Source organism: Puma concolor, chromosome F2 (assembly GCF_028749965.1).
Source record: "Puma concolor isolate L17-30 chromosome F2, mPumCon1.1.hap2, whole genome shotgun sequence".
In the NCBI taxonomy this organism is placed as follows: Eukaryota; Metazoa; Chordata; class Mammalia; order Carnivora; family Felidae; genus Puma; species Puma concolor.
Window position 1 is genome coordinate 55206741 of NC_141684.1, and position 22755 is coordinate 55229495.

At 39.1% G+C, this 22755-nt stretch overlaps 1 protein-coding gene across 7 annotated transcripts in view; it reads left to right on the forward strand.

Moving 5' to 3' along the window:
- The window catches only part of TPD52 (tumor protein D52), a 111096-nt gene extending 89764 nt beyond the window's left edge, over positions 1-21332 (forward strand). For 3 of the 7 annotated variants that reach the window (XM_086694964.1, XM_086694961.1, XM_025922592.2), the window contains exons 3-8: positions 3900-4048; positions 5804-5905; positions 7020-7046; positions 13848-13889; positions 15398-15446; positions 19696-21332. In XM_086694964.1, the coding sequence (XP_086551090.1) occupies positions 3900-4048; positions 5804-5905; positions 7020-7046; positions 13848-13889; positions 15398-15446; positions 19696-19812 (486 nt within the window). In that variant the 3' untranslated portion in view covers positions 19813-21332. The remainder of the gene's footprint in view (positions 1-3899; positions 4049-5803; positions 5906-7019; positions 7047-13847; positions 13890-15397; positions 15447-19695) is intronic. The other 4 variants (XM_086694962.1, XM_086694965.1, XM_086694963.1 and 1 more) reach the window with 2 other exon arrangements.
- The last annotated feature ends 1423 nt before the right edge of the window (positions 21333-22755 follow it).

The following is a 22755-nucleotide window of genomic DNA, read 5'->3' on the forward strand; positions in this document are numbered from 1 at the left end:
ACTAATGATACTGAGCATTCATGAGCTTATTAGCCACTTGTACACCTTCTTTGGAGAAATATCTATTCAAATTCTTTGCCCAGTTTTTCTTTTAATTGTCTGTTTTGTTGTTGAGATGTTGAGCTCTTTATATATTCTGGATATTAGACCCTTATCAGATATATTTTCTCCTGTATGTTTTTTCACTTTCCTCACAGTGTCTTGATGCTCATAAGGTTTAAATTTTGGTGGAATCTGGAGCGACTGGGTGGTTCAGTTGGTTAAGCATCCGACTTCGGCTCAGGTCATGATCTTGTGGTTAATGAGTTCGAGCCCTGCATCGGGCTCTGTGCTGACAGCTCTGAGCCTGGAGCCTGCTTCAGATTCTGTGTCTCCCTCTTTCTCTCTGCCCCTCCCCTGCTCACTCTCTCTCAAAAATAAACATTAAAAAATTTAAATTTTGATAAAATCTAATTTTTCTTTAGTTGCTTTTGCTCTTGGTGTTATATCTAAGAACCCATTTTGAAAGTTCAGATCATGAAGATTTACCCCTATGTTTTTTTCTCAGACTTTTAGCTCTTATATTTAAGCCTTTGATCTATTTCTTTTTTTTTTAATTTTTTAAACATTTATTCATTTTTGAGAGACAAAGTGTGACCAGGCAATGGGCAGAGAGAGAGGGAGACACAGAATCTGAAACAGGCTCCAGGCTCTGAGCTGTCAGCACAGAGCCCAACACAGGGCTCAAACTCACGGACCACAAGATCATGACCTGAGCTGAAGTCAGATGCTTAACTGACTGAGCCACCCAGGTGCCCCAACAAATGATAGTTTTCAGTTTGGAAAGGTTTTACATCAGAGTCACTGCCTGAGATAGTTGCAGACGTTTAAATAAAATAGGGATAAAAAAAATCCCGTCTCTTATTTTTTGGGTTCATTTTAGAGATGTAATTTGCGTGCCATCAAATTCTACCTCTTTGGTTTATGTGTATTCACAAGGTTGTACAGTTATCACCACTATTTAATTCAAAACATTTCATCACCCAAAAAAGACACCCTGCTCTATTAGCAGTCACTCCCAGCCTACCCTTTGTCTCCAACCCTTGGCAACCACTGGTCTACTTTCTATTTTTATAGATTTGCCCCATTCTAGGCATTGCATACAAGTGGGGTCAGACAATGTGTGGTCTTTTGGGACTGGCTTCCCTCACGTAGTATTTTTTCAAGGTTTATCCACGTTGTAAGACATATTAGTACGCCATTCCTTTTCCTGGCTAAATAATATTCCATTTTATAGCTATCTGCCATGTTTTGGTTATCCATTCTTCAGTTGTTGGAGATTTAGGTTGTTTTCACTTTTTGGCTGTTAAGAATAATGCCACTGTGAATACTTGTGTACAGGTGTTTTGTGCAGTTGTATGCTTTCAATTTTCCTTCTGTATACCTAGGAGTGGGATTCCTGGGTCCTATGATAACTCTTCTGTTCAGCTTTTTGAGGAACCACCAGAGTGTTTTACTGCCAAACTGCACCATTATCTTCCCCTTAGTAATATATGAGGGCTCCAATTTGTCTACATCCTTGCCAACCAACACTTGTTATCTTTTTTATTATAGTCATCCTAGTGGAGGTGAAGTAGGATCTCATTTGAATTTCTCACTAATGAATGGTATTGAGCATTTTCTCATATGATTATTGGTCATTTGTATATTTTCTTTGGTGAAATGTCTATTTAAAGCCTTTGTCCATTTTTAATTAGATTATTTGTCCTTATTATTGAGTTGTGTGTTCTGTGTTATGGATACTAGATCCTTATCAGATATATTCTTTGTGCTTTAAGGGTCATTCTTTTATATATATGTATTTTTCCATTTTGAAATATGTGTATTTTATATACATAGTATGTAATACATAATATATATGTTGAATTAAGGAATTGTAGCCGTGATGTGCTGAGCCAGGTATGTTGGTAGCACAATCTAACCGACAAAGGTAGGGAATACACCGGGTCATGTATTGTTCAGTAAGATTTATAGTGGTCTTTCTTGCCAGCTGTCATTAGGGGAAGTGAAAACTTCAGACAAGTGTCGGGGTAGAGTATGTATCTTTTAAGTCAGTTCTTTGGAGCATCTGAAAATTCGGAGCTGGGATAGAGAAGGAGGTATTGGAAAGCTAATAGTGTGCAATGAGAATTAACCAGTAAACTGAGAAGTAGAATCTGAAAACCTGGGTTGAAATTCTGGTTCCTACATCATTAGTGTGATGACCTAGGGCAAATTATTTAATTTACTTGATTTTGAACCTCGTTCATTCATTGTTGCCTTTTTCTTTCCGTATTCCAATTACAAATGACTTCTAAAACTGGTGCAGAATGAGAAGCACAGAGGATTATCTTTGTTCTGGACCTATCTTCTAATAATGCCATCTTCAGAACTATGTTTTGTTTGTTTTGGTAGCCACATCACATTTGATTTATCCTTCTTTCCTTTTGTCGAGTACTGTTTTTCTTCACTTTGTGTTCTTTAAAGATTTAATCAGCAGTGAAAACAGTTTAATAGCACTACATGTTGTTTGTTTGTTTTTTTTTTTTAATTTTTTTAATGTGTATTTATTTTTGAGACAGAGAGAGACAGAGCATGAATGGGGGAGGGTCAGAGAGAGGGAGACACAGAATCTGAAACAGGCTCCAGGCTCTGAGCCGTCAGCACAGAGCCCGACGCGGGGCTCGAACTCACGGACCGTGAGATCATGACCTGAGCCGAAGTCGGCCGCTTAACCGACTGAGCCACCCAGGCGCCCCTACATGTTGTTTTTTAAAGTCCATGCTGTCTTTGAAATCATAGAAGTGTGAGGTCAAGTCTGAGAATATGGTTTTGCAACAAGCCAAGAGAAGCATCTTTCTAAGGGGTTGAATATTAATGACTGTCTCACTTTTTCAGCTTCCTGGGACAAAAGGGCTCTCCCACATGAGGTCTGTTTCTTTCTGTGGGTCTGCCTCTTTCCCTCTGTTTTTCTGGCTCAGCTTGTTGGCCTACTCTGTAAGTCTTTTACTGTCCTTCTTAGCTTCTGCATAGTTTTTGGACTCATCAAGTATATTTAGGCTTCCATTTCTCATAATCTCACTGTGCCCTACCTGTACTTCAGGGCTTCTTTATCTAAGTCTTCCCAGCTTCTTCTCCCAATGTTATCTCAGTTTCTCAAGCTGGATTTCTGAATGAGAGAGACTAGAGTATCTCTTTTTACATCAGGCACATCACTCACTGATTGGTGGCCACTTGATGGGTTGGCTGTCCTTGGGTTAAGGGCCCACCTCTAACTGCCCAGTTAAGGCTGGTCAGTCAGTGTCAGGGGGTCCACACAGGACTTCTGTGGGGCTCTCCGGGGGAGATAGTTTGATTTGTTTATGTCTGTGGCTTTGGCAGGCCCTGGGACAGACATTTCCAGATAAACTCACATGATATATATGGGAAGGTTGGCTTTCGGTTTGGCTTGGCTATGCACGTTTTGGTGGAGAGTAGAGATAGGTTTCATTTGGTACACAAATAGGAGTTTTGGGGGCTTTCTACCAGAACTGGCAAGCCAGAAATGCAGACCAGAGGTCAGAAGAGTGGATGTTAGAATAATTTGAATATCTTCTGTGTGGAGGTTCGAGCCCTAAGCTTCCATGACATAGCTGAGTAAAGACTTACAGACAGAGAAGAAGGCTGAGGACAATTCAAGATAGAAATATAAGGAAGAGAAGAGACGCTCTACAGGAGAGATCGGCACGTAACCAGTTTACTTATTAACAACATGCTGTATGTGGTTTTTAAAGAGATCAGTGAATCAAAAAAGTTTTTAAATTTCTCCAGAATTTTTAGTATAGTTTTGCACTAATAATATTAACTTTGCTATATTTTTACCCCATCTCCCTTCCTCATAGGTAGAAGAAGAAATCCAGACTCTGTCTCAAGTGTTAGCAGCAAAAGAGAAGCATCTAGCAGAGATCAAACGGAAACTTGGGATCAATTCACTACAGGAACTAAAACAGAACATTGCCAAAGGCTGGCAGGATGTGACAGCAACATCTGCGTATGTCCCCTTGATCATACATTTTTCTAGAGAATGTAAAGGACACTTTTGCTCCTTTTGTCTGGGTAGGGGAACTGAAAGGGGCTGAGGGATGCTTCTGCGACTCTTCTTTATACTACACAGGGCACTTCCCCCCGCCCAGTTCTCAAGTATACCTGACTCTTCTCTAACTTTGGTCTTTCAGACTGTTCTAGGGGATAGAAAGAAAACCAGCCTCGTGTGTGAGTTGAAGAACTAACATTTACGTTCCAAAAATGTTATATATTGACTTGCCAGAAATGCACCTATGTCACTTAGTCCTCAGAATAACCAAATAGGGTGGGTGGTGAGATAGCCCGAGAGAAGGAAACGGATCAGATAAGTTTTGAGGTCACAAAACTCAAAATGTAGGGGCAGCATTTGAACTCAGATTTGACCAAGTACAGAGCCAGTCTTCTTTTTACTTCCTCATAAGACTCTTGGCTCATCGTCTCTGATATGTGCTGGTGGCAGAGGCCCACCCCTTAATCTTCTTGTCTTTTTGATCACATACATTTTGATACGGCCTTAATCATGATGCAGTTTTGTTTCCTAGCATAAGGAGGAGCAAGCTTCTGGTAACAGATTCTGAAGTATGTTCTATAAAATTTTTTTTATAAGTTTACTTAGTTATTTTTGAGAGAGAGCACATGTGCATGAGTGCGGGGGCAGAAAGAGAAGGAGGGAGAAAGTCTCAAGAAGGCTTCATGTTATCAGCACAGAGCCCGATGCGGGGCTCGAACTCATAAACCAGGAGATCGTGACCTGAGTGGAGATCAAGAGTTGGACGCTTAACTGACTGAGCCACCCAGGTGCACCTGAAGTCTGTGTTCATCCATGCACTGAGCTGGTTACCAGCAGCAGTGTGGCTGACTGCATCTTGACATGACAACACTAGGACACTAGGACACTAGGTACACACTAGGGTGTCTACCCCCTTTGGTCCACTTCCGACCCATATAAGTCCATATAAGATTCTTTGTGAATCACCATAAACTTTTTATTTTTAGTATTTTTTCTTGATGGGATAAGTAAAAATGCCTGAGCATCCCTGTCAATAACATGAGGATCTTAACGTCTTTGTAGCTACCATATTCGTTTGGTTTTGTTTGTCCTTCATTAATCCCTGGGTAGATGGGAAGAGGAAGGTGGTAAATGATAGCTTTATGCTATAGCAAATATCATACTTGAGTCATTTTCAGTATTCCGTCAAGAGTCCACAATCCTTGTGTGGTAGCTCTGCAGATATGCAAAATTAAAAAAAATTCTTTACGGCCATATAACTTACTTGGATAAAAAGTACGCAGGGACCTTACCTTGCTTCTGGTCCCTTTTTAGGGAATAAAGATATAAAAGGCATGTGAGGAATTTGATTTCATTTTTGTTTGGCTTTAGTGGAAAAGAATAAGAGGTATAATTTCAGCCTCTGGCTCATTTTCAGCTTTTCTCTATGACTATTTTTACCCCTTACCCCGATTTCCTTGGCCCCGCCTTTATAGGCATCTGTTTGGCTGTCCTAGGGCACTGCCGAAGATTGAGCCTGCATGATGGTTAACGATAAAACGATGTGATGATGTTGTCCTGGTGGTTATGAAGGATTTGGGATGTTCTGAAAACAATTTTTTTTTAAAAGTTTTTGAGAGCTCTCCAAGAGGTGGTGATCGTTCTTTAAATTATTGCTATTAGAAAAGGTTAGCTTACCTTTTCTTTACTCTGTTCTTTTATAATTTAATATAGATACAAAAAGACCTCTGAAACCTTATCTCAAGCTGGACAGAAGGCATCAGCTGCTTTCTCATCTGTTGGATCGGTCATCACCAAAAAGCTGGAAGATGTAAAGTATGTCCTCATTTCTCCTTGCTCATTAAGTAGCTGAGGCAAATTAAAATACGTTGTGGTTGCATGTATTTCCTGACTTTGTGGATAATGCTGGATTCTCCTGTCTTCAAGTGAGGGAGGCCTCTCCTTCAAACCAGGACCTGAAATATTGTCTCAGTTATTTTAGGCGTAGCCTTCTGGCTCTTAGGCATAGTGTTCAAAATAATCATCTTGTGAGTACTTTTAAGGTTGTTGGAAAATTCTGGTTGTGCATTTTTGTCCTTTTAGTCCTTCCTGATCATGCAGGGTAAGTATGTCTCTTGTGGTTGCAAGTTTGTGGTTGTGGGCCGAGCCTGTGGTCCTCCTGGCGACAGGTCCAGGAGTGCTGCCTGCACGCGTGGACCGAGACCGGCTTCAGTTCTGCGTGGTACACTGTTATACCATGGTGCGATTACCACATGCTCATCCGTGTCCTGGTTTGTACTAATGTGTAAGCTCTCTCTACATTCATGCCTAGGCCCACATCTTGATATTGAGCTTTGCTTTTTGTTTTGCATTTATATTTCAGATGAGTCTGCAGAATTTTCCTGGCAGTTTTAATAAAACCACTTCACAGTGCTTTTGTGCATCCACCCTGCTCCCCCCCCCCCCGCCCCGCCCCCGCCCCGCCCCCGCCATGTTGATTCAAATAGCACTGAAAGTGACAAACATGGTTTAAATTTGCTGTGCTTCTGTTGGCATGAAAGTGTTTTTGTTTTACTAACAAAACCCTCAGATTGCATGACTTTGTGTTTTTCATTTGTGGGGAATGTAGCTTTTACAACCAGAATTTTGTTCGTTGAATAAGTTTCGCAACCAATGTATATTTATTACGTACCCAAAAATCCAAATGACTTCTTGTATTTGGACCATCATCATTCTAAGCGTCTGTGTAATAAACATAGCTTACTTGCTTTCTTTTGACAATTTATGTACATCTCTGAGGTGCTCTCATGTCTTTCTATGCCAGCTTGATTGTCTAGACCTTTAGAGTCCAGTTTAAGCTTTACACGACTTTTAAAAAGTAGGTTATTCCATTGTTTTAGATTTACCAGAGCCTGCTTTCTTTTTTAATGCTTACTGTGGCTTCTTACAGAATGCAAGCCTTTTCACATTCCTTTAGGTAAGGACAGCTTGAACCATCCCTGCAGCTGTAGCCGGTGTCTAAGACAAGTGTGCTTAATTAGACTTTATTATGCCACGTTGGATGGTTGTGTTTGTCCACTGCATACTTTTCTTGCGTTTGGAATATCTTTTTCCTTAGTGCATACCTATTTTTAAGGGAGGGTTTTTGTATACCGTGGGTAACGGATAAATTAAAAGAAGAATAATTGGACACTGTGGTTCAGGGATATGGAAATGATTTTGACATTTCTTACTTTTTTGTTGTTGGTGGCGGTCAAAAGAAGCAGCTCAACCATGGCATACAGAATTCCTCCCTTTTAATGTCTGACTTTGTTTGTTTTTGATGCTTTAATTTCTTTGGTGCTTTTGTAAGGATGTTGGAATTCTCCTTCACGTGGGTCCCATTATGCTTCTGTAATAGAGTGCACATGTACTGCCTCATGATGTCAGTCTTCCGTCTTCTACAGGTTACTCTGATCACTTTTTTTTTTTCATTGTGGTAAAGTAGACATAAAATATACCCATTACTCTGCACTTTCCAGTATTTGTTTTACTAGCTTATAGTTTTTACTATTTTTTAAATTTCTTTACACTATACTCTTTGCATATGCAGGTAAGGAAATTTCATGGTTGCAAAAGGAAAAATAGCCTATTAGGCTAAAACAAACAAACAAACAATCAACCACACACACATTAAAAAGATGTCAGCCCAAACCATGCCTTATAGAAGGAATCTTTGTGATGCTGAGCAAACCTCTTCTCTGTCTCCCATACAGACTGTTTATCCAATTAATAGAGAAAACTAAGCTGGAGAAAGGTCTTTAGAGTGTAAGCAGGAAAGACAACATGGTCTGCTGCTTCCATCTCTGTTCTTCTAGTGTGAATTATGTTCTCAGTCACTTGCTGTAGTCTAGCTGTTTGTCTGCTTAAATAAGGAAACTTAAACTTATCGCTGAGGCCTTTCTGGCCTAGTGACACTTGGCCCAGGAAGTCAGAGCCAACCATAGGGATAAGAAGATCAAGAGATAGGTGGTTTTGTATTTTTGGTATTCAATTAAAAATGGCCTCAGTGCTTTAGGCAGCTGTTAAGACGACTTTATCCACAGTCGTTTGAGTTGTGTGAATACGTATTCAGTCACAGGATCCATTCTGCTCCTGTTAGACTGCATTTTGTGGACAGGCCCACGGAATATAACCATACATCAGATATGGCTCTCATACTGAAAGACCTTACAATCTTTGAGCGGATGGAGTAGGGGAAGGGGGTTGGGACTAGGAATAAGTTAAGGTGGAAGAGCCCTGTTAACCCTGGATTATATAACAATGTTAGATGTGATAGAAATAAAAATGTAAAAATATTTATGTATGTGCTGTTGGGGAATGTTTCATCAGTACACATCCCTGTTCTTTCTCTGTAGTTTTAAGAATAAGCAAATTCACACAAGATGGCTCAGGATGTGCTGTCTTATTAATTGACCAGGAACAGATTAGGTATTGCCACTCTTTTCTAGCTCCTTATACAGTCAACTTTTTTTATTTCATTTAAAAACTATAATTGAGATTACACTCTGCCATTTTTAGTCCTGTTTCTAATATATATTGTGTATCCATACGTGGAAGTTTAAGTAAGACTTTTGATTAAAACCTGGAAATGAGAGATACAAGATTATTTTCTGAAAGCTAAATTTTATAAGTCTCACAGATTAAAAGTTGGCTAAAGTCACTTAAATTTCTCGGCCAGGAAGCCCTGATTGTGATCTGATTTCGTGTGTTCACATGTAAAAATATATGAGAACATATAAAATAGAAACACATAAAAACATACATAATAGAAAACCTGTATGAAGAAAAACCGCATCTTTTAGATCAGTGAGTCACGGTGGCAAATACTGGCCCAAAAACTGTCCAAGGAGAGGAAGCTTGGAAAGTAGATTTTGAGGGTTTCAGTCCCAGCAGCAAGGCCTTTGCTCCCATGGAGACGATGTGAGAGGCCTCTTTTGCCAAGTGCTTGAAATAGTTGCTTAATCCTGTCAACCTCCCTTTGTTTTGAGTCCCTGTGTACCCAGCAAGCTTGTGGCAATGATTTCACTCTCGGACAGAATTGTGGTTGATTTGCTGACATGAATTGTTAGACCCTGCAACAGTTTTTAGGTCACATTGTCAATTAATAAATTGGTACTTGGGATTTAGATATGTTCCTTACACCCCAGGTGGGTGTGCAAGGAGGAGGAAGTGGAGGAGAAAAGAGAGAGATCGGTTTTTAGTCCCCTGAGAATTAGGTGTCTGTGACAGCTGGTTCGAACGCCAGATGTGGGACATGGTAATGAGAACTATCGTGGGAAGCTCTTCAGGGACAGCCAGCCTTTCCCCTCAGGTGTTGTGTTCATATCCACCCATCTCATATTTGCTCATTGTCTATACATATGTGTTGAGCATTGATTCATGCCTTTAAGTTTTTGAGAGAAACTTTGGAATTTTTTTGAGAGAAACCCTTCTCATTTTCCTGGGTGCCAGTGTTAAACATCAATTTCAGTGTTACTAATAGTATAATATAGTAATTCAGCAGCTTCATTAGTCAAGAATTTTGATATATTTAAGAGGAAGTGCTAACTAACTTTGCTTTTATTTCCAAAGGAAGTTTCTCCTGTTTACGTGTGTGTTTCTTCATATAAATCTCTAGATATCTTTTTTTGTTTGTTTGGGACTCATTAAGGTTATTCCAGACCATTCTGTTTTGCTGAAAATTTTCACCCCTTAACGGGAACAGAAATGATGTCTTCTCTTTCAGAGAGTACTTTTCGATTAGAATTTGAAAAGCTTTATTGAACTTTTCTACCTTTCATGCCCATATTTCCTAATTTTAGTTACAAGTTTTTGTTCGTTCATGCTTTCATTCAAAAGTATTTATTGAACGCTAACCATGTGCCAGACCTTGGTCCAGACTGTGTGGTCCGAGTTACCAACTGAAATAACAACTGGGTGCAATGCAAACGTTTTAAAGACTGCAATGTAATATGAAATAAATGTTAATGTGTGTTTCTGTTAAAGTCATCTGTAGTAATAATGTGAATAATTATGTCCCAGGCAAGGCTCTGTATAGTCCCTCTGAAGTAAGTGCTGTTATTTTTTTGATTTTGCAGAGGAGGAAACTGAACCATAGAGAGGCTAAGTGACTCCCCCCAAGATCACACAGCTAAGTGGCTGAAGCCCAAGCTTTGAACCCAGACAGCACCCTGGTTCTGGAGCCTGTATTCTTCTCTGCATTGTTCTGCCTCCCCAAAGTGATCAAGGTTTAAGAATAGGCCCCTCCAGGCACTGGCCAGCAGTTACTTTGGCTTATCACTTACAGTCAAGAAATTATTGTGAGGGCACAATGGAAAAATAATACATAGATAGCTCTCAAAAGCGTGTCTGGCACCTAGTAAGCATTCAAACATGCTAACCATTAACTCTTTCTTTTCTTTCTCTGTGTAGTACCTACCACTTCCTTTCTTCTCTTTCCTCCCTGTATGTCTCCCCTTTTATTGTGATTGGGGATGAAAAGATCAAGGAACTGTGTAAGAAACCAGGAAAATTTAAAAAATCAATTCAGCTTTTTAAAAGAATGACTTTTTTTTTTTTTTTTTTTTTTTTTTTTTACATATTTTTTTATCTTAGACAGAGAGAGAGCACAAGGGGAAAGGGCAGAGAGAGAAGGAGACGCAGAATCCGAAGCAGGCTCCAGGCTCTGAGCTGTTGGTACAGAGCCTGACATGAGGCTCAAACTCACAAAATGTGAGATCATGACCTGAGTCAAAGTCGGACGCTTAACTGACTGAGCCACCCAGGTGCCCCAAAAGAATAACTTTTTAAAAAAATGTTTACTTATTTTGAGACAGAGACTGCTGTATTCCCAGCATTATTGTTTTCTCTTATTTGCCTTATTTGTGAGTTTCCCCTTTCTTCCTGGTACCTCCTTACATTAATGTTCCACTCCCATCCCTTACCTAACCAGGGGAGACCCCTTGATTACACACAGGCATAGCTCTGCACTGACTTCTTGTTTTCATTCTCCATCCCCTGATAATTTGGGGCGATGTTTACTATTCAGTTTTTCAACTCTCATCAGCTTGGTTTATTTCTTATGTAGGATAATCCTGAGGTAATTTGTGCCCTGGATGTTGAATTTACAGTCAACGTGATGTATTTAGAATTCATTTTATGATCATTTCTTCCACTTTGCCTTTGACTTGTTTCCTCTTAACTAGCTTGTATGCTGGTTCAAGGGGCACAGAACCCAGAAAATGACCATTGGAAGGAATGAGTTTTAAGTGGGTGTTTAGGGACAGTGGCTACAATTAGCTATGGGTTTCTGAAATTTGCACTTTACGTATTTCCTCATTTTGTTGATACTGTTGAATTCATTCAGGGAGTCCCACGAACAAGCAGTGTATCATACATCCGAGCCATCACTCCCCTTCTTTTGCCAGAATTTGGTAATTCTGCCAAAAGGAATGTTCTAGTGAAGAGTCTTGGTTATGAGGAACAAAAAATTAGGGAAACCAGCTTCCCTAAGAAGGAGAATGTGTCGCATAGAAAGTTCTTTTGAGGGGCGCCTGGGTGGCGCAGTCGGTTGAGCGTCCGACTTCAGCCAGGTCACGATCTCGCGGTCCGTGAGTTCGAGCCCCGCGTCGGGCTCTGGGCTGATGGCTCGGAGCCTGGAGCCTGTTTCCGATTCTGTGTCTCCCTCTCTCTCTGCCCCTCCCCCGTTCATGCTCTGTCTCTCTCTGTCCCAAAAATAAATAAAAAACGTTGAAAAAAAATTAAAAAAAAAAAAAAAAAAAGAAAGTTCTTTTGGAATCTGAGGAGAAGAAAGGTAGCGAGCCCTTTCCCCACCCAGACTAGCCCTGCTGGTTGGAAAGCTGGTAAAATCAAGGTTGCTTCCAGAAGCCAAGGAGATTGCCGTTCCTCTCTCACCCTGCCCTCTTCCTTGCGTGGTCATCTCTGCTTCCTTTCTTCTACCTCTCCGTGCACTATATTCAGTCCTTTCTTGGGGAACTGGCTGCTTCTGCATTCTTGCAGCCTGTACCTCCTGGTCCCATGAAAGGCCTTCCTCAACGTCTAAGCCCACATAACTTTTCAGCTCATGTACCTAGCCATTAACCAGTGGTTTAGTGTAAAAAATCCCAGGATAAGAATCTTAATTGTCCTCTTTTTTTGTTTTTTCTTTCTTTTCATTCACTCCAAACAGTTTGCAGATTACCAGGAGATTAGTTGTGGTGGGTGGAGTTCTACTGATGCAGTTATCATTACTGATGATGATGGAAGGGGGCTGTGGAAATGTGATTAGACAGCCTCTTTAGAAGGCTCTAAACTAGTGTAAATGATTGTAATTAATAGTAATTAATAGTATTGTAAACTAAGAAGGATGATTTTTATGAATCTCTGTCCTTCAAGTATGGATCTAGCCCACTGCAATAGATTAAGCAGGAAAAGCTTTAGCCAATTCTCCTAGAATGTAGTCTTGTACCCAAGGTATCTACCACTGTTATAGTATAGAGAGAATGGTGAGCTGCCTGGATTCTTTCCTGTGTTACATATGACATTAAGTATGAAGATGTCCAGATACTTTACTGATTATTTTGACTATGTGAACTGCCAGTGTATTTTGATTTATATCTAGATCATACTTCATGTCACTACATATTAGTGCAAAACTAGATTTGGGGAGCTACTCTTAAAACACACTGTCATGTGTAACAACTGATTTTTTGAGAAAACTTAAATCACACATGCAATATTCAAATATAATTAAGAATACCTTGGACTGTCCAGCTTACCTGAAGGAAAGATTTCCTACCAAAGCGGCTATGCCAGTGATCAAAATATTGTAAGCATAGTAATCATATCAGCAATTTACAGTGACTTTGTGAGCCCACGAATTAAAGTGCTTTCATCTTGCGAGGTGGTCTCTATGGGAGATGGCTGAGCGTAGATAACCTTGAGCCTGAACGGTCGGTAAACTGCATTGCCTTTGAGAAAGAAGTTGGTGCTAGTAAAACAAAGGGCCAAAAATGACCATTAAGAACATTTAGTTCATTGGGCTGAAGTACAAGTGTCTCTTATTAGAAAATTGATACTACTACTAAGGAGTGATCTCTAAATCACTTTCAGTTGTCAAATAGGTGATTTATTTTGAAGCCTTCCTGTTTTGGTCTGGTCACAAATACGTGGGAGAAAGGCAGCTGCTGGCGCCCTTCACCAGCCTCACTTGTGCGTGTGTGTATCTGTATGTGCGCTTCGTTTTTTGAGGGGAGGTGGTGAACATTGAATCAGGAGTCCCAAAGACCCAGGTTCCATCCTACTGTGACCTTGGGTAAATCACTTAACTTCTGAGCCTCGGTGCTTGATGCCCCATAGATACAGGTGAAAAGCACTGTAGAATTTTCAAAGTGCTATAAAAGTGCAAGGTTGAATTATTAGCTCTGTCAACTACATGGGCTAAATTGGCTCATGAACGGGCGTCTGGCTGGCTCAGTTGGAGCGTGCGACTCTTGATCTTGGGGTCCTGAGTTCGAGCCCCACGTTGGGTGTAGAGATTATTTAAATAAATAAATAACTTAGAAGAACAACAAAAAATTGAATCAAAAATAATTTGCTCATGAATACAAGTGCATTGGAATAATTTTTATCCCCTCCACCTCAAAAAGTAGATAAATCTTCATGGTGCCAAAAGAATGAGCCCCTAGAAAGCTGCGTTTTATAATGTCTAATCACGATACTAACTTCCTGTCTATCTCTTTTTAATGCTGCCTCTTAGTATCCGCTCCATTCAACATTCAATTAGCATGCCTGCTATGAGGTAAAGTATTTTATTTTTACAAAATGTAGCTGATCTTACTCTTTCTTATTCTTTATTTCAATGTGTAACTTGAACTGTTCTGAAGCGGGGAGCTAGGATTCTGCTCTAAACAAGCTGCGCGTTTAACGCTGTATCAGTTTTCAGTTGCTCCTTCTATAATGTTAAGGTGGGTGCAAGTGATCCAACAAAGGTTTGTGATTAAAAAAAAGAGTTATTATTTCTACTTTATTTTGTAAACCTATTAAATTGCTTCATATTTTAAATCTGCTTAACTGTAAAAGTGAACACTACCCATCTAATAAAGCTCTTCATAGATAACAGCTGTCCCACCACCTCTGTCTGCTAAAGCTACTCGGCTTTCCAACCTCCCTATTTCCACTTCCCTCATCCTATTCTGACGTTTGGAGCCAACTGTGATTCAATTCTGCCATCCTCTTCCATCAGGAGACAATGTGCAAGCAGTGCATGTTACTGTCTCATTAACCTCTCCAGAGAGGCAGGGGATTTTTAACAACACATGCTTGGCTTAACCTTTAGTATACGTCAGAACTACCTGGAGAGCTTGTTAGACCCCCTGCTTGCTGAACCCCGCCCCCTCTGGTTTCTGATTTCTATAGGCTTGAGGTGGGAACCGAGAACTTGCATTGCCCACAACTTCCCAAGAGCTATGGATGCATCTGGGGGACTACCCTACCCCTTGGGCCTGGTTGCCCATCCCCACTGTGGAAAGGAGAGAACCCCTTGTTCCCTTCTTCACCTTTTTCATCTATGTAATAGGAAGGATATTTGAGGTCAGGTGGATAGTTTAAAAGCTTCGGAAACCCAGACGTGAGTGACATAGGTTCTGTGATCCTCGTTGATTAATATGGATGAGTGTGAAGACATGGGAGAGGCTTTCCGTGGGCTCAGAGTGCTCTGTCAGTTGGGGCAGCTTTGTGATGTAGGCAAAACCACATTTCTGTGCTTCTTCTTCCTTTTGGTCTCTCTTTCCTCATCTCTACTGCTGCTCCCTGGGAACCAGGATCCCTGTTGTGGAAACTCATGTGGTCTGCTTGTCCTGCTTGGTGATGGGGGTTCATGTAGGACTCTTTGCCAGGCAATATGTGAATTTAAACACGAGTTTTAGAGTATAGTGTAGTCACCTTAACCAAAATTAAACTGATCTAAGGGTGGCACACTTAGATGGTTAGAGAAGTGACAGAATTCGTGTTTTACCGACTTTGTTCCTTCTCCTCACACATGTACTTGACTACATCTATATCATGTATATCTGAGACAGGCTGTTTGTGGAACTGAAGGCATTGTTGTAGAAATCTTAGACCAGAATTTGATCATCTTACCTAATAATACATATTTGCCTCTATGCCTGCACAGACATACACAGCTAAATCTGTTTCTTTGCTGATTGAGAATAACTGTGAAGAGGAATACAATCAACTAATGATGTTTCAAAATCAGTGAGTTTTTTTCAGTGTTTGTAATTTTACTGTTTTTCTTTCTCTCCGTAGAAACTCCCCAACTTTCAAATCATTTGAAGAAAAAGTTGAAAACTTAAAGGCAAGTAGAGATGAATAGAATCTTATGATGTCTTGCTTGGTGCCTTAAATTTTTTTGCTGTGGGTAAATTATTCACATTACTCTTTCTTTCTAAAATATTTAGAGCCTTGATGACTTTATTCTTTACTTTATTATAGGTGATATGTACTCTTTTAATCAATGTTTTGAGTGTATGTTGTAGCATGGTAGATGCTAAACGCTGAAAGGAAATGTGTAATTTAAAAAACAAGTAGTACTTGAGAAGTGTGTACTGCTCCAATACATTTATAATTTGACGAAATTTAATATAAATTTTATTGTAGAAAATTAACAACAACATCGAAAAGCCCAAAGAATAACACACAAAAAATTGGTCCTGTCACCTGGAGTCAGTGATATATATGTAGCTGGACTATAATGTTAATGCTTTAAGAAGGAATTAACCAGATACAACATAAACATTTTCCTTTATCATTAAATATTCTTCCTCAATATTATGTTTAATGGATGTTTACATGTACCTTGTGACAGATACTGATTGTTCAATCCTCAGTCATTAGACATTTGTATTATGATGGTGATCACTATTGATGATTCACTGTTTTATTTTTTGATTGCTTTGATTACAGTGAAGGTGGGCATTTTCAGTGATTATTTTTATTAATTTATAAATTATATTTTCAAAATTATGTTGAAAACTATAAAATTATTAACTCTTAGGATCACAAGCGACCAGAAAGGTTGTCTGGTTCCTGACCAGTTCCCAGCCTTCTCTTCAGTTTGGGCAAAGCAGTGTTTCATTTCTTCCTAGACAAATCCTGATAATTAACTGTGGGTATTTTTTAAGGATTAAAATTATTATCTTAAGCGTTTTATATAAATCTGCTTAAAAACAAATATTCAGATTTAGTCTTTCATAATCGTAACCGAGTTACTTACTTTTATTTTTTTTTTAATTTTTTTTTTTTAACGTTTATTTATTTTTGAGACAGAGAGAGAGCATGAATGGGGAGTGGTCAGAGAGAGAGAGGGAGACACAGAATCTGAAACAGGCTCCAGGCTCTGAGCTATCAGCACAGAGCCCGACACGGGGCTCGAACTCACGGACTGTGAGATCATAACCTGAGCCGAAGTCGGACGCTTAACCGACTGAGCCACCCAGGCGCCCCTGAGTTACTTATTTTTAAATGCATCTTTTTTAAATTACAGAAGCAGGGGCTACTTATGGAAAGGAACCCAAACACTGTAGTGTGGTTTGGATCTTTTTTTCTTGCCCATACAAACACTAATACACACCTTTTCTGTTTCCACATAAATGTATAAACATTTTGCAGATGTGAATCACAACTGCATGCACAGTCCTATAACTTGTTCATCCAGCCCCCCCGACTAGCATATGTGCTGTATGATCCCACAAACACAGGGACCTGTTCTTCTTACTCACTCATGCTTCTCAAGGGCCTGGATTAGTCCTTGGCACATTGATGCTACTTAATACATATTTGATGAGCAACAAGTATATCCTAGTCATTCTTCTAGGTCAGTAGGAGACTTGCTTTATTCTTTTTAATGCCTAGTCATGTGTTTGCAATTAAACTGTACATTACAGGAAGTCAGCTGTCACTATTTAGGATTATCCTGAGTCTCTCCTTGAAATCTGCCTTAAGCATTAGTTTTTGAAATGACGGGTTGGAAAAAACAGATAGCTGTATTCTTTAGACACTGAAGAGGACTAGAAACTTCCAGGTCATTTACTATATATTCTGCCTCTGGGTGTATTTAGATTCTATAAATTGTGGTGAAACTTGGTTTTGAAACATGACTAGGCACCATTCAGATAAAAACATGTAATTTTTAGAAGTATAGAATAGGAAACAGCTATCCCCCCAAAAGCTGTAAAATATAGTTGTACACTTGGGATGTAATTTTGCTAAATTACCTTTATGTTCAATTAAATATTGGGTCTACATGTACTTATGTTTAGATTTTGGATTGGTTCATTTATCTGTGATAATTGAGCATTTGCCATGTGCCAGATGATGAATGGTAGGCCCTGGAGATACCCCAGTGAGCAAGAGAGATACAGACCCTTTCTGCAAATGTGTAGGCAATTAAATGGCCATTGAAAATAAAGTGAGTGGGGGCACCTGGTTGGCTTAGTCAGTTAAGCGTCCAACTTCAGCTCAGGTCATGATCTCACGGTTTGTGAGCTTGAGCCCCGCGTGAGGCTCAGAGCCTGGAGCCTGCTTTGGATTCTGTGTCTCCCTCTTTCTCTCTGCCCTTCCCCTGCTTTTGCTCTTTCTCTCTCTCTCAAAAATAAATAAACATTAAAAAAAAAAAAAAAAAGCAAAAAGTAAGGTAAGGCTCCATGACGGGGAGACTTGGGGATGCAGAAACGTCTGACCTAGCTTAGGAAGGAAGGTAAGAGAGGGTTTCTTACAGGACGAGATAATATAAATGGAGGCCTTTAGGTTGAGGAGAATGTTTTAAAAGCTTTGACACCTTTTTGAGGAATACCAGGCATTTTGCTGTGCTGTAGGGTAGTGGGCAGGAGATAAAGCTTGAGCGATCGGTAGGCTGCACTAAAGAATTTGGACTTAGGGCAATGAGAAGCTTCTGAAGGATTTTAAACAATGTGGGTGGTGTATTCTGTGCATTTTAGAAAGGTCACTGGTGCCCTGCAGATCTAAGGAGATCTGGAGCCAGGGAGACTGGTTAGGAGGAAGGAGTTGTAATCCAGGCCAAAGATGGCGGTGGAGTGAATTAAGGTAGTGCTGATGGGACAGAGTTGAGAGATATTTAGAACTTAGAAATGACAGCCAAAAAGTTAGTGACTGGATGTGGAACAAGATGGAGCAGGATCAAGGATGACTCCCAGGTGTCTGGCCAAGACAGCTAGGTGAGTGCTACAGTTATGTAAAGTCTTAAGAATAGAGAAGGAACCAGTTGTGGAGGGAGGTGTTCAATGTTAGACATGTGTAAGGGTCTTAGTATTTTCCTATAATTAAGAAATGTGTTTTAATAAATTTAACAAATATACAGTGGACATAAGTTGTGCAGGTTTTTCAGACAATTCAGAGATTATGGATGGGAGACCAAAAAGAAGGAGAGAAAATTTCAACAAGATTCCAGCCGATAATGTGTCTGTGGCTAGTCGGTTAAGATTGAGCTAAGAGCAGGTCAAGTTAAACCTATGAGTTTCATTGTTGGTTGACTGTTTTTTTTTTTTTAATTTTTTAGTTTTTTTTTTTTTAATTTATTTTTGAGAGAGAGAGAGAGAGTACTAGCGGGGTAGGGGCAGAGAGAGAGGGAGACACAGAATCGGAAGCAGGCTCCAGGCTCTAAGCTGTCAGCACAGAGACAGACTCAGGACTTGAGATCATGACCTGAGCCGAAGTTGGATGCTTAACCGACTGAGCCACCCAGGCACCCCTTTTGACTGGTTTCTTAATGTTAGTCAGCTGTCTTGCTGGTCATCAAGGATGTAACAGAGAGAGCATAGATACATCAGTGTTATTAAGGATGAAGTGACATCATAAAGGTTTGGAAAAACATAAAGTATTATCCAAATGTATGGTAGACCTCTTCATGCAGACAAATGTTTATTGACAATATCAGGCCAGATCAATTGGAGTAGTGCTCCACAAACTTTAACTTTAACTTGTCAAGAAGCACCTGGAGATCTTTGTAGCTGGAGGCGGGGAGGTTGGTCTGAGACTCTTCCTAACAAGCTCCCAGGTGTCGCGGAGTCAGTCTGTGTGTTACGATTAAAGCACACCTTAAGTAGCACTGGGTTAGAAAGTTTACACCATAAGGGGGGGGGGGAATATATATGTATATATATATATTTCTTTCCTTTGTTGTATTTAGTATTTCTTGAATGAGTGTAGCTCAATGAACAATTGGAGAATACAAAGTGCTATCCAAATATAAAGAGACTTCAGTAGGTATTTTAGAATAAGAGATCTGAAAAAGGTTTTCAGACAAATTTCCCTGTGAAGAGCATTGAGCAGGTGGGAAAAAAGAGGAGGGGTGGGAGTATTTCAGCAGAGAAGACTGCACGGTTTTCTATTACGCGGCACCGAATGTTGCAACAGTACTAAATTCCATACATGCAGAGAACAGTCACTGGGCTGCTAGGTGCCTGATTTATGTGTTCCTCAAAGTAAAATCCGAGTTACTTTTTTTTTTTTTTTTTTTTTTTTTTGCAGCGTCAGCTGAGCATTTCGTTTCATGATGTTTTGTCCTTTTTGCACTTTTTTTTTAAAAGTCTAAGGTAGGGGGAACCAAGCCTGCTGGTGGGGATTTCGGAGAAGTCTTGAATTCAACTGCAAATGCCAGTGCCACCTCGGAGCCTCTTCCGGAGCAGACGCAGGGGGGCCTGTGAGGTGCTTACCTGTGTGATGCCGCCCACTGCCAGCCGCTGCAAGCAGCATCCAAGCACATCATGTCAACACTCATTGCTCTCAGTTCCCACCGGATGTGCTTTTACTTAGCTTTACATGTTCATCTGACCAAATAGTTTGTGGGTTGAACACCATAAAAAAAGTATCTTCACCTCTGTTCCTGGGAAACACCCTTTCATGTGCATTTAAGGCCCCCGATATAGGAAACACTGTTGTAAAAACACATGTAATACCTGGGGATCCTCATTAGAATGATCCAAGAATCGTCAGGTTTCTCATAACTGCTTTCCTACTTTATAAAACTGCTCTGGCTCTGGGATGTCAGTTTGATCTTTGTCTTCAAAATGCTTTTCTTTGTTTTCTCTTTGAACCTCTGTATATTTGATTGCTAACTAAAATTTAAAGTTCTCTGAATTCTGGTTATTAAACGTTTTGGCATAATTTTCTTTACCTCCAAGGGAAGAGTTACCAGCTACAAAAAATATTTTTGAGTAAACATTCTGGTATGAGGTATCTTCTATCGTGTGTGTCTGAAGACAGCAGACTAAATAAATCAGCTCTACATCCAATTTGTTATGGTTTGTAAGTGACAACATGTACAGCAATTCAAACTCCTAGGTGACTCCAGAGTGGAACCATCTTATCTGTGTCACCCTTTGTGACAGTAACCATTTTAGTGTATTTGTTATTATGCCATTTATATCAACTTATTTTTCACAAGATTAAATTTTTAGTTTCAGAGTAAATTGCAAAATAACATTCTGAAGCAAGCATACTGTAATTCTTAGTAAGTTGAAATATGAGCACTCTCAACAAATGTTCCATTCGAAAGCCTGGAAGATTTTTAGCTGTAATCAATCACGTCAGGGGAAACATTGCTGTCTTCATTTAATTCATTCAGCACCGTTTAAAAATAAGCACACAAAGTTGTAGGACTAAAAAACTTGAAAAGATTTTATAATAAGGGGTTGGTGGTAACTCCTGAGGATTTAATGCATTAATGAAAATCAACACATTGTTTTTTACTTACTTGTTTTCAGTGTCTTAGAAATTATACAATGATACTGTAGACATTGCCCCCTATTTTGCAAAAATGGCAGGGCTGAATGAACCAAAGCCTCTCAAAGTATCTGCATGGAGGCCAAGGTACTCTATTCTAATAGCTACTTATTCATCACTATTACCTTTTCATTATTCTGTGTATGGTTATGGCCTATAATGTTGTATTTGTTATTTATCAAGTTGTGATTGTTTTATTGTTTATGCCAAATGTTAATCGCCAAGCTTGGAGTGACCTAAGGCATTTTTTTAAAAGCATGACTAGATTTACTTCAGGATAAATTATCTTATGAAAACCAAATTTGAAAAGCCACAAGTGTCGATTGTCGTAAGTAACATGCTACCATTCTTGATTGCTAGAGCTTTTGTTATAGCACTTTAGATGCAACTGAAAATATGCTCTATTAAATGTGAAAAGCCTAATAAATTCTGTATATCAGTAGTATAGGTCTCAATATTTATTGTGAGACCAATGGTCTGGAAACAGCTTGTATTAAATAATCAACTGGTGTCTATGCAAAAAAAACAAAAACATTATTTTTACTATCTGCTTTAAATCACTGCTTAATGGTGTTAGACTAACATATAAATTCTTTCCTTAAAGAGGCTTTAAGACAAATGTCCTAGTTGTTGAAGCATTGTCCTGGAGGAGTGGATCTGTAGAAATTTGTCTTTTTATAGAAATACTCTGGTTACTCAGCATAACTGTTAAGTTATTTTTTTCCAACTAGTCTTTCATTTAAAAAAAAAAAATCACAACATCATCTTTTCATCACATTGTTTCTTGGGTGTCCTGCCCCATTACTATCTTTCAACAAGACAAAATGGAGTAAGATGGAAATTTCTTTAGCTGAGTGAAATATACTCAAATCTTTTTACTTTTTTAGTGAGAAATGATAGCACAAGGGTTGGAAAATGGGATGGGTGTATGTGGGTATTGGTGATTGTTGTGAAAAAAAACTGGGGAATCACTTTTCAAGACATCTACCTGTACTTACTTTTTAAAATGATATAACAGATTGCAAAGTACTCTGCATTTTAGAAGAAGGAGTAAAAAGCGAGAGGATATTTAGAAAAACAAACACTGGACTTAGAAATATTATTCAAAATAGTCTTTGTAGAAGATTCAATATTACAAATTCACAGATATTTAACAAATTTGGATTATCATAGCGATTACTAAGAATACCAGAGAGGTCCTGGTCACTCTATTGAATTTTGTGTTTGACACTGTAAGGAAACAGCAACTTGAGAGTGAAATCTCACATACTGAAGAATTCAAGAAGTGTAATAGAAGAAAATAATCCCAGAAATTAACCCGTTTTTACAAAAGAATGTCTTCAATTTATGGAGTTTGTGGAAAATAAAGCAAGAATTCTTATGTTTATGAGGCCAAAGGAATCAATAAAAGAGGAGAATTCACTGGATTATCATTTTAGTATCTCAAACTATTGAAATAGAGAAAATACATCTTTAATTTGGAATCACTGTCTCTGGATCTGTTCATTAAATGCACACTGTATTTTTTTTTTTTTTTGTATAGTATTTGAAAACAATAAAAATTCTGTAATTTGGGTATGGGTCCTTTTGTATGTATTACCTATCAAGGAAAGAGGTGAGTCCATTATACAACTTCTGTCTAGACACTTCATATCCTAGATACGGAAAAAAAAACCCTAAGTAGCTGTATGGAATCAAGTGTGTCAAACAAAATTGAATAAGCTACATGTTGACTGTGACTATTTGCTGTATCTAGGCAGAGGAGTTGCTGCATAAAGTCCTATGTCAGGATCACATGTGTTTCTTTATAGCTCTTAAGACCCAGATGAAAAATCAGATTGTTTTGTGAAGAAACATTTGGCCAT